General features: G+C 36.7%; 1 protein-coding gene across 1 annotated transcript; it reads left to right on the top strand.

Annotated features, from left to right (window-relative positions):
* The first annotated feature begins 7,846 nt into the window (after window positions 1-7,846).
* Window positions 7,847-11,104, top strand: LOC100577778 (fibronectin-binding protein PlpA). Its single transcript, XM_026441399.1, has 6 exons — window positions 7,847-7,935; window positions 8,108-8,305; window positions 8,389-10,512; window positions 10,590-10,687; window positions 10,778-10,980; window positions 11,099-11,104. The coding sequence occupies exons 1-6, from the start codon at window positions 7,847-7,849 to the stop codon at window positions 11,102-11,104; spliced, it is 2,718 nt and encodes a 905-aa protein (XP_026297184.1).
* Window positions 11,105-12,961: the final 1,857 nt, after the last annotated feature.

Here is a 12,961-nt window from a genome sequence, read left to right as displayed (position 1 = left end):
AATCGCCGATGCGGGCGCAGAGAATCGTGACGGGGGCGGTGGGTAGTGGGTTAGTAGTGGCAAGTCCACGAGTCAATCATCCGATTACGATGATAAATCGTTTCTAAGCCCTTAAGTCGAATCGACGATCGCCCGTTATCCCGCGTTCTCGGATTCAGAAAATCTCTGGGGGCCGATGCCAGCTATACTTAGCCCGGCTGTGATATTAATAAGCCGTCGAAGCGAGCAAGACCGCAGGTCAATTTGCGCGGCTTGGTATCCCTGTACGGCATGTAATTACGGTTTTGGATAAGTTGGACCGACGCTGTCTATGCTTGGTTACTGCGATGTAATCGTACTTTCTTTTTTTTTTTTTTTTTTTGGGAGGGGACGTGGTAATAATAGGATTACAAGTGTGTATAAGCAAGTATCGAGAATTTCTAAGGGAAGATATAGTTATGTTAATTTCGTTAAAGTTCAAGTAAAAATTATTGATATCGAACGAGTTAATTAGGTTTTAACGATTATATTACGTGTAGGTTGAAGATGATTCGTATCGGAATCGTATTAAGCTTGGAGAGCTTAAATATAATGATAATAATTCGAATATATATATTTGCTGTAACAGATTAATAAATCGCGCGTGTATTTAGAAAGTGTAGGTAGAAAGAAAAAATTGTTTGTGAATATATGAATGAATTATTAAGGACGAAAAATTGATTGGATATCAAGTTGAAGTTGTTCTATTAATCGGGTATAGATGGTAATAAATAAACGATCAAAGGATTATTTGATCTTTCGTTTTCTCGAAATTCTTTTTTCTACAATATTTAAAGTTTATCTCTTAATAAGTTTCTCTTGGAAAATGAGTTTATTCTTCTATATATAAGGAATGTAATTCCACTCGTATGATCCCATTCAAGGAAATTAAATTGACCTTAATATGTCTATTATATGTCCACTTGCAAAAAAACTAAGATCAATCAAATTATGTCTTTCTGCATACAACTTTGTAGTAAATATCCTTTCATGCAATGAGTAATTTATTCCTTATTTGAAATAACCACGTTAAGAGATCCGCGATTTAATAATCGTTAATAAATATTTTTTTATTTAATATAAATTACGAGAATTATTTGACATAATCAAGTATACAATACCGTGAATTTGATCACTGTAATCTAAACGCTATTCAATCAAGAATTATGACCATTCAGTATTTTACACGCGGGTATATTATAAAATCATACGAATCTATCCAACTTCAATCAAATCTATTCATTCCAAATGATTTCCATAAAAGATATCATTTAAGGAATACGTTCGTTTTCGATAAATTTAATTAACGTACATTTAAAAACTTAAAAATGATCATCAATATACTATAAAGATATTCGATAAATATCGAACTGTTTACCATAAATCTACTATAAAATTCAGTATATTTTACATACGTGCATTCAATCGAAATATCATATCTATTATAATTTCACGCAATTTTATCATCCTGTCAAGTCTAATTGATATTGCCATTAGACTTGATGATTAATGACATTCGTCGGTATAATTTCGATAAACTTGCGCCAGCTCTCAAGCAACGTGTACGCCGCCCATTAAGGAAAAAAATCTGATGCATAAAGAACGAAGGGGGAGGGGTAACGCGTGTTTCGTTTCAAAACGTCGTACATTATCGAACAATAGTATCAGAATACTCGATTCCTCGTGCTTGTTGTTTAAGCCCTTTCGTAGAAATCGTAGAATCGCATCTCGAGAATAAGTAGACAAGGAGGGGATCGAGAGAATCTTTCCTCTCTCATTCGAGTATCTGTGTACGTATATAATAAGAAAAAGAAAAGAAAAGAAAAGAAAAGAAAATAATCGATGCAGATTAGAGACAGTAGAGACACAGTCGAGGCGCATTAACCGCGATTAACCATTTCCCCACCGATGTCTATCTTTTCGAAAGACCCCGAGAACACGGAGGCGGCCGATTTGCAGAGGAAGCTGGAAATGCTGAACAACATGATGGACCAGGAAGCACGAGCCGAACAGGCACGACGACAGATATTGTACAATATAGGCCACTGTAAGTACTCGCCAAGTCACTGTTTAAGTGGCTGCTGTTTTATTCGAAATAACTCCTCTCTATGCAACGCGAGAGGGGCGTCCCCGATCAATTGTTAGCGCTAAAAAAAAAAAAAAAAAAAGAAAAAAAAAAGAAAAAGAAAAATTCCGATTCACCCATGCGGCGTCACCTAAAATTTCATTTTACTTTTCAATGCCTGTATCTTCATCGATGCCGATTAATATCGCGGAATGTTTCTCGTTCGCGATGGGATCGGATCGTTTCGGTGATTAAATTGTAATTATTATTCTACGTTTCTATGAATTATAGATATATATATATATATATATATATATATATATATATATATATATATATATATATATATAGGCGGATACACGTTGGAATATTTATGATTTCCCGTTTATCTATCCCGTATTTCGATTTTTCGTATTCTGACTGACATTTTGCTTTGGACGCGGTTAAGTTGAAAAGTAAATAATTTATCGATAAATTATTTTTAAATCGTTTATTTTGTCAATTTATATATGTTATTATTCAGTTGAAATATATGGCGAGTGTCGTAACAAGGAGATAGATCTTCATTTTTTTTTTATAGTATAAAAATTTATTTATTTATTTATTTATTTTTTGTTATCCGATTGGAATTAAAATTTTCAATTTATTTTTTTTGTTATTATTGTCAATAAAATAATAACGATGTGTATATATATATAAGGGGATATTAAATTGGAAAAATGAAGGGTAAATGGGGATGAAATAATGTTGTAGAATGAATTTGTTTAATGGTAGTTTATATTAGGGTTATAAATTTAAACAAATTTTCGAGATATTTCCAGTTTGTTATTTAAATGTTTGTTAAAATCCAACGCGTTGTGTCAGTTTTTTACTCGAGTTAATAAATGCGTGTTTGCTTTTTTCGGGTTTGTCAAATAAAGACGTTACAATCAAATTCACATTCATTGTTTCAAATATCGAATACACATTTCACTCGCGTACAATATACTTACGAATATATACGTTTTGTATTAATTTCACATTTTTGCAAATATATCTGTCGCTTAATCGAATGTCATTCATCGCAATTCCTTCGATATAGATATATTTTTATTTTCGAATTTCAGGCTAAATTCGCTCGTATGCTATTCTCGACTACCGCAATAAAAGCTCGGTATACGCTACGCTGTCGGCAGTTCTCGTCTCGAAAATCGATTCCACCATCATGCTAGATTCATTTCTTTTTTTTTTTCTTTTTTTTTCTTTTTTTTTTCCATCCGTGATCACCGACTATATATAAGGGTGTTTTATTATGCAATTGCAATTGTGTTATCCACAGAGTTTTCACGTGGATATTTTCTATCGGCAAGCACGGTATACGAAAATCCACATTCCTATTGTTGGTTATCGACCATTGAGAATCATCGGTAACTTATCTCTAAAAATTCGATCCCCGTTGAAAAAAAATACTACTTACACACACACACACACACACACACACACACACACACACACACACACACACACACATTGCTATACCCATGGCATGATAAAATTTTTTTCGATGCATTTTATTGTTCATTTATTTATTTTTCCCTCCCTCTCTTTTTTCTTTTTTTTCTTAATTTTATACGCACCGAAATTTGATCGATATTTGCCCACTTCTTTCCTTATCTCTCTCGTTCTTTTTTAGTTTCTCTCCTCGTTTGTTGTGATCCCCCTGGACGAAAAATATTCTATGATACTATGTTCTTCTTCTTCCCGAATGACACGTCAATTATCTCGATATCCAAACGATGTTAAAATCGCATGGGCATTAATTGTTTCCCCGCTGTTGCACCGTTTCAATTATCGGATTCGTCCAATATCGACCAATTCCCGTGAAATCAAGTACTTTCGAAACGAGCGAGCGAGATTCGGAATTAACGCGATATCGCGCCTTTTTTTCTTTCCTCCTCCTCCCCCTCTTTTTTCGCCAGTATATTATTCGCGATACCTGTGTATTATCCTTCTCTCCCCTCCCCAAATTTCTACGTATTATTTCGTTACCGTTTTATATATATATATATATATATGTATGTATATAACTTCTCTTCCGCCCTGGGGACAGAAAAATAGAAGGGAAAACTCATCGGATGGTTCGACCCCCCCGGATAATCTCTCTCTTATTCGAGATGATCTCGCGATTATATAGGGGGAAGGATCTCACGATATATTTTTACTCCAAAGCAAATTTATCTCTGCATTGTTACACACGCGTACACACGCAGCTGTATATATTTAATTATTTTGTTTTTTCTTTGTTTCTTTTTTTTCCTCCTCCCTCCCTCCCTCCTCTTTTTGTTTCGACCAAAAAGCAATTTACTTTTCAACCGCTTTCGAACGTGCTTACGATTTTTTTTTAGTATTTTGTGACAAAAGATGGTTGTTGAATCGCACGACAATTAGCGAACTTGTGTTTTATTATGCATTTGAGATTTTTTCTTTTTTTTTTTTTTTTTTTTTTTCTACTTTACACGAGCCCGACGATTGTCTCACACACAAAAAGAAAAAAAAAGAAAAGAAAAGAAAAGAAAAGGAAAGGAAAGAAAGGAAAAGAAACAGCGGTCTTCACCGATGCGCTGAACGTTGGTAACGTTAAATTTGAATTGCCTTTCAGCCGGTTACTCGGAGGATTCCGACTATACGTCAGACCTGAATTATCCAGTTGGCGGACAAGGTGCAAACAGCTCGGCTTCGCAGTTTCGTACCGCTGCCAACCAATTGGCCACCCCTCAGAGATCCCTTGAGACCTCGAGAGAAAATAGCTACGAGAGGGATGATCATCAGGTACGATCGATATTTTGGATTATCTCGATTCGTTAATTGTCCACTTTTGGAATCACGACCCATCCTTCCCTCCTTCCCTTCCCCCTTGGGAATCGAACTTTTAATATTGAAATTTTATTAATCGATATTTTCTTTCAAATATCAAATTGATATCGTTCGATTAAACTGGGGAGGAGCGGGGAGGCAAAGTGTTGATTAAATCGTTATCGAATCGTTTATTAAACGATTAATCGTATTTAATATTATCCGATATTGGTTTAGGTTCCATCAAATATTCAACGGTTTCTTCCGCGTAAATATTTGGACCTGCGAATTGTTACTTTGTTAGATTTAAATTTAATACGCGAAAGATATTTGCCTCGCGTATTGTTTATTTATAAATAATCACGATCACTTTACAACTTTACGTTTATTTCTAATAAATTAGATCAACATTAGTTCCAAAATGGAAAAAGATACCATAATTTTTTCTCTCTCTTTCTCTATCTATTTATCTATCTATCTATCTATCTCTATCTCTATCTCTATCTCTATCTCTCTGAATGGCGAATGAACAATGAAAGGTTCCCCTAAAACGAAAGTTTATTCGCGATGAATTTATCAATCCGAATTTTCTCCATACTTGGACAGAGAGCAGAGAAATCGGAAATCTATTTCTCAGATCGGTTAAATATAACTCGCAAGATAAATTTCTTAAGAGGGAAGTTGAAGTCGTTTAGAAGTTCAGCTCTAAAGGTTATATCGGTTATACAGTTTAGCGGATGGAAGGAAGAGAAACGGTGGCTCAAGTGTTTTATCGATTGTTTCCAGATTCCAGCCACGGTCGGAGGAAGGCTATCTATAATTAATTACGCGGGCTACAGTGGATCAGGCCACAGTCCACGATACGACGAACCGTATCCCGAAGAGTGCCCACCCCAAAGATATTCACAATCCCAACACGCTTCCGAATCTTCTGAGCCACTCTTCTACAACAGCCGGCCCAGGCACTACAAGGAGTACAGGTATTTGACATTTAGACGAGCTTTGAGACGCGATACGCACGCGGGATCGATTTAGAGTCATGTCGTGTAGCTGGAAATAAATTGTTCTTTTTCCAGCCAGTTCGAAGTATAAATTCTGGTATTCGCGGTAGTTTTTTTTTTCTTCCCTATTTTTGTTTCCATTCTCCTTCCTCGTTCTTTCTTTTTCTCCATCTTTCGTTGTTGGTTTAGTAAGTTTATTCGAGTTTAATTGTGATCGATACAAAACAGGATATATTTTAATGTTATTAATTATTCTCTTTAAATTGAAGAGCTTTTTGAAGAAAAGGTGTAATAAAACCATTGTTTTTTAATTATTTTTATTTAGTTGATAGATGTCTAATGTATAAGGTGAATCATTTAATGTATTTTTTTGGGAAAAAATTCATGAAGGTGATCTCTTGAAAATCTTCATAAAAAAGAAACTAAAATAATGTATATAAGTCCATTTTTAATTAACGTCCATCTTTTATAGTGAATTTTTATTACGATTATTATTGCATCCATTTCACATTGCAATTATAACATTAAAAGATGGAAAAACTTTCGATGCAACTTAGCCGATTTTTCAGATAGCTCCTCAATTATCTTTTTACTCATTTCTTCGAATGAACTCGATAAAATTGCGCTCAAAGGCAATTTGCACAGCCCTGATCATGAATCGCGTGATACTTGAAGAGAACGAGAAAAAAAAAAAACGTTTATTGTTTTTTGTTCTGCCTGATTTAGACGACGGAAGCATACGTGGGATTACGAGGACAGGTACGAAACAAGTATCCCAGCTCTGTTTCGTGAGAAAGTTAAATACGATATTCATCGCATTTTTGAATTGTAGAATTGTACACATTGTTCAAACTAGCGTATTTTTCATTAAAACGTGTCACACTGTTCTTTGGAGCACCGTTGAAAAATAGCTTCCATAAAAACGTTGCACCATCTAGACATACACATATACACATACATATAAAATAGATCAAGATAGATCATATTTACAAAACATTTATTTCGCCGCAATGTTTTATTAAATCATTTATATACAATCATTTCATTCCAACACTCACTATGTATCTGTTGATCAAATTAAAGAATTGCTTAAGCTCGTTTCGAGATGAGTGTAAAGGATATGTTCACGCGCGTTTCAAAAAGTAAAACAGTAGAGAATTTTATAGGACAAAATTTTACAGGATTCGAAGGAATCAATGAGGATTTATGTAGATTAAGATGTATACGGTAGTTTGGTATTTAACGAGTTAAAGAGAATGCATTGAGCATCCACAGGTAGTTGCATGAGGAGAAACTGTACGAGGGAATTATTGGAAATATCCTTTAACCAAGTATACGTATATATATATGTATATGTATATATATATATATATATATATATATATATGTATATATATATATATATATATATATATATATGTATATATATATCGTGCTTCCAGCGAACGTGGTCATTAAACGCGGGTCATTTCATCTCCGTTTTATCCCTGATTGTTACGTAATTTTATTTCATCTTTGTCTCGTGATTTCAGTCAAGACGGTTGGTATAGCGAAGATTACGACTATCATGGAACGAGAGTCGACGAAACCAAAATCTATAGCGATACCGAATATTATCCGAGTAGTACAACGAGTGCTTCCAGACGGAGAGGTAAGATGTCGCTACTGTACTTTGTTACTTTTTTGGCCAACAATGGATATGTTACTGCTTCCGGTTCATGAAGATTTAATACGTGCATTTGATACATATATATATCTATAAGGCGTACAAGTTCCTTGAATAATAGTAAAAGAGATCGTAACTCGGTTTATTTCCTCACGTGAACGCACAGGACATCACAGAAGACCATCTTTGGAAAGACAGATGACTTTATACGACGACCATTCTTACTATACCGATGGATATAGTAGTGACGGAAGAGTGGGGAAAATGAGCGCCACGTATCCTGAATGCCAAACGGACATTAGGTACAATGAATACTACGATAGCATCACGGGATATGGTTATCAAGATGAAAGGTGAGTATGTTGTTAGGCTATTCGTTTCAATCTTTATTGTTCGCGATAAAAAGTAGTATTAGATATGTATATATGAAAAAGAAATAATGGATCGATTTTTCTTTTACAAATTTGGTATTTAAAAGATATGTAAAATTATATAAAATATATATTAATTTGTTTAATTGGACAGGTACGGCCAGGACGAAGAGGATAGACAATGGGACAGTGGAGGGAAGTGGTATCTAGGAACTAGTACCTATTATGAGAATAAACGGAATAGAAAAACGCTTCCACAGAGGCCTGCATCTAGTATCGGTATTCATCGACCCGATTACAGACCAACGGTTACCAGACAACGCAGTTACGAATCGGAGGAACTCAATTATAGGTATTAATCGATCAATCTTCTTTTATATTATACAATCTTCAATTATATTATCGATAATTAAAATTCGTATCGTTGTCGTACAGTGGTCATAGCACTCGTCGTCGAAAACCGCTTCAACCGCAACAACGACCACCGTCTAGGCAAGAAGGAACGGGTAAAAAACTACCTCCGACACCAACAAAGCCAAGCAATGTTATTATCAATCGTATGCTTGCCACATCGAGCAGGCAACTGCCAAAGACTAGAACTCCTTCCGAGGAGAGCTATCACAAGTCTGACTACAACGAGGACTATAATTACGCTTATCGCAGCCAAGATAATTTACCTCAGGATACCTACATTGACAGTATATATAGCGAGCAAAGTGGTTACGACCAAGTGCACGCGCCTGGCAAAACTCAATATGCTGAGGATAGTCAATACGGGTCCAGTTACACGCCCCAGGTCGATGACCAGTATGGTCGTTCGTATCAAGAGCCACAGACACAGGATACGTACGATCAATCGTATTTACAAAACTCGTATAAGGACGAGTTTCAAAAGCCTTACGTGGAACAGAACACTCAGGTTTATCAGGATACGTATCAAGATATAACATATCCGAACGCGAGCCAACCGAATGATCAATACACTAGCCAACCGAACGATCAATACAGGAAAATGAGCAGAGATATGATAATAGACGACAATTACCAGGTGATGGGTGGTTACGATCAGAACAACGTTCAATATCAGGACAGGAAGAAAGTATCTACCTATAAGAACACGTATCAAGAGCAATACGATGGTTACAACGTGCCGTCGAGCGTATACGACCAAAATAACGTGACAAATACGTACAATCAATACCAACAAGAGCAATACGATTCTCAGTACAATATAAACACGTCGACTGATTACCAGAAGACATATCCGGATACGTATAATCAAGAAACGTACAACGCGAAAGCCTATAACCAGGAGACTTACAATCAGGACACGTATATTCAGGACACGTATAATCAAGAAACGTATCATCAGCAAGAAGAAACCTACAACCAGCAAGATACGTACAATCAGGTGGTGCCCATTTCGCAAAGTAATTACGAGGATAGTTACAGCAAACCCCAGAAAGATTACGTTAATTATCAAACACCGTATAGCAAAGAGGAGACTGTTAACATGACGTACGAGAACGATTATCAGGATCAGTATCAAGAGCCTTACGAAGATTCTTATCACGAATCTTATCAGGAATCGTTCGAGGAACATTACAAAGAGAGTCCAGCTGCCAGCACGGAGAGAAGAGCAAGCGAAGTCCCGGAATTATCGGTGACCACGCCACGGGGTCAGACGAGAACGAATGGATATCAGTCGAGCGAATCGGATTATTATCTGATGTCTCAGGAAAGTCAGGACGTGTCCTCGACTACCGGTGTATCGAGAAAGAAGAAGCACGAGAAACGTGAACCTAGCCCTCTCGTCCAGCAAAACACCGATTCCTTGGAATCCAAAGACGACGAGTTGAAGGAAATCGAAACTGCCGTGAGTTCTTCTATTAGTAGCATCCCACAGAAGAAAGGAATCGGTGATTATCCGACACCTGTCGACTCAAGTTCCGTTGCCCCTACTTTGATCGAATCTTCCCAAAGCAGCCTTCAGCCCGTCACAACGATGGTCAATCACGTGACAGCCAATCATATTCCAACGAGTATGACGGTGACGGCAATGGTTCACACAACGGGTAATGGGAAACGATTGACTAGAACCGAGTCGTATCAGGAGGAAGTGATGGAGGACGAAGAGTATCCGGAAATCATACCGAAAGAACCGCAGAGGAAAGACTCGCAGTTATCGTATCAGAGTCAACATTCTTCCCAACACAGCGTGCATTCTCAGAAACCAAAATTGACCAGAGGTGATTCTTACGCCTCCGACCACTTCCCCGAGGAATCGTACAGCAGGAGGAGTTCGTACGCGCAGTCAACGAGGAAAGATTCTTTCTCTTCGACCACGCAAGAGAACTTTAAACCGCCCCTCACCAGAACGGACTCGTATCAAAACAGAGGTAGCTACGGGCAGAACTTCAGCGCTCCTCAACCTATTTCCAGAGCTGAGAGTTATCAGCGCGGATATTTCAATGACCAAAAGTCTGTGGAGGAACCGGAAGTTAGCCTGAGCAATGCGGTGAACGACGATTACAAGATGAGGGAGGAATCTCTTGAAAGGTGATTATATTATGTAATTTTATTCGAAACAATTACATGTCCATACGAATACGCGTGTTAATTATTCGTTGTTGAAGGTACGACGATGAACCAATGCTTCGTGATTCTCGGGAGGATTCGTTGATGGACACGTACAAAGCTACACCGCCGATGTCGCACACGGATAGCCCGCGTGGTAAGATCACTTTTTTCTTATTCAATGTGCATAATCTTCTTTACGAGATTCTAATGGTGTATATTAATATTTTCACTTGCCTACTTACAGGAAGCATAACGAAACAAGCGTCTTTAGAAGAAAGTGTTCAAATGGATACTCCACCCAGGAGTCCACCGGAACCACCACCGGATAAGGAGCTTCTAGAGATGGTTGGAGCTGCACCAGTGCCTACACAGTTGAAAGAAAGACCAGAGATGACGGCAAAGCAGCGATGGCATTGGGCGTATAATCAAATAGTGATGCAACTACGGGTGAGTGATACGATAATTCGTATTTAATAAACGATTTTAAATTAATTTTTAAAAAGAATACGAACAATTGGAAAAGTTCGTATATAAACGTATATTGAAACGATAAAGTTGAGGGCAGAAGTAAACAGAGAGATCTCGAATGAAAATGAAATGAAAATGACTTTCCATTTCATCGAGGCAATCGACCTTAATGGCGACCTTCCGTAAAATCATGCTGGCGACCCGCATTTTTCCACTAGACCTTCACTGTTACAACGACGGCCTTGTCGATCATTAGTTTCACGATTGAATTAATTTGTCACGTATTATCGACCCTCTCGAGATTCCATCCACGAGTTCCGTACTTTATCACCTGTGTAACTCAACGTCCTATTGGAAGGTTGCCACGAGTCCGTTGATCCTTGTCGAGATAAGTTCACGATATAAAGTAGATTCGTTAATCATGATAAATGAATTAGAAATCACGATATGTGATCTACAACGAGAAATCAATTTTTGATAGATTTTCTTTGGAATTGAAATATGCGAACAATTTTAGAAAATGTACTATTATTAAAAATATTGTTTAATTATCGGTAATTTTAACTAATTGAAAATTCATACAAAACCAATAATTGAACCAATTGAATAAATTCGAATAATCGAATACATTCATTATATAGAAACTCGTGTAACAAAAAAAAAAAAAAAAAGAAAAAAACTTCGTCATTCGCGAACACAGATAATCAGAGAAAATTACGCACGTCCTAGAAAGCACAGGGACGCATAAATTACACGAATAACACGTGATATCACGGTGGAAATAGTTATCTATGCCATTTGTAAACGAACAATGAATGTTCATTAACGTTTTTATCGAGAACCTTCGGAGATTAAGTCGATGCAAATACTCGCACACATGAGAAAGCGTAATCATCATCCTAAACGGGAGAAAAAATTTCCAATAGACAATTCGATACGATTATTTAACGAGTCTTTGGGGAAAAGAAAAGAAAAGAGAACGAGAAAAGAGAAAAAGAAAACGAAAGAAAGGAATAAGTGTTTGTAAATCAAATCCCATTGCGTGGAAAAAGGAGTTTCTGCAGGAGTGTAGGGTGCGTTTTATCGGCCTCCTTGTCACCTTGAAAATATCCGTTGCTCTTTGGAAGCAGAGGATTAACCAACTCTAACACGAAACTTCCATTAACGCAGCCTTGTCGCCCAATCGTGTCACTCTAAGTACGCACCTGACGCGCTCCTGGAAACCTTTCCAGCCCGATATACGGGGAGTAGCTGGCCTCCACGATGGAAAATGTAAATTCGTCCTGGTGACGCGCCGAATCGAAGTTGGAAGACTTGCGGAGCGAGCAGTTTTTGCTCGTTTCAAACATTTTCGCCAGGATTTTCGTCTATGATCAAATTGCAGCCGTGAACGTAATTTAAATTCTAATAGGATTCTCTCATCGTGTTATCTTTGGATCTTGTGCTCGTAGATTTGATAAATTTGATTCCTATTGTCCTGATTTTTTTTTTGGAGGGAGAGAAAAAGTAGAAAAAGATAAATATTTCTTTAAAGAAGATCGTTTGATAATTAATCGTTAGTGTTTATTAAACTTTGAATTTTGTATATGTAGTGTTTCAATCGTACGAAAGAGCTACTCTATTTTCACATTTTCAAAAAAATTTGGAAGAGTTTAATTAAAAAATAAATATATCAGCATGTAATCATTTCATTAAGATTTCGTCATCGAAAAAACTAAAACTTGATAAATTTAACCGCGATAATGATTCAATTTAACATTAATTTTCTACGTTGTAATTTATCGCGTCGCTTTTTCTCCAAATAATAATTTCACTAAATATTCTTTAAAGTCTCGTCGTTTGCATCGAGTTAAGAGATTTCTCGAGCCGGAATTTTCTGGATTTTCGCATGGAAGATGATGCATGGCTTCGCTTTCTCTTCTCTCTTTATTTCTTCTTTAAAGAAAGGAACTAGGATGCC

The sequence above is a fragment of the Apis mellifera genome, linkage group LG6 (genome assembly GCF_003254395.2).
Source record: "Apis mellifera strain DH4 linkage group LG6, Amel_HAv3.1, whole genome shotgun sequence".
NCBI classification, from domain to species: Eukaryota; Metazoa; Arthropoda; class Insecta; order Hymenoptera; family Apidae; genus Apis; species Apis mellifera.
This window is presented reverse-complemented; position numbering and strand designations above follow the sequence as displayed.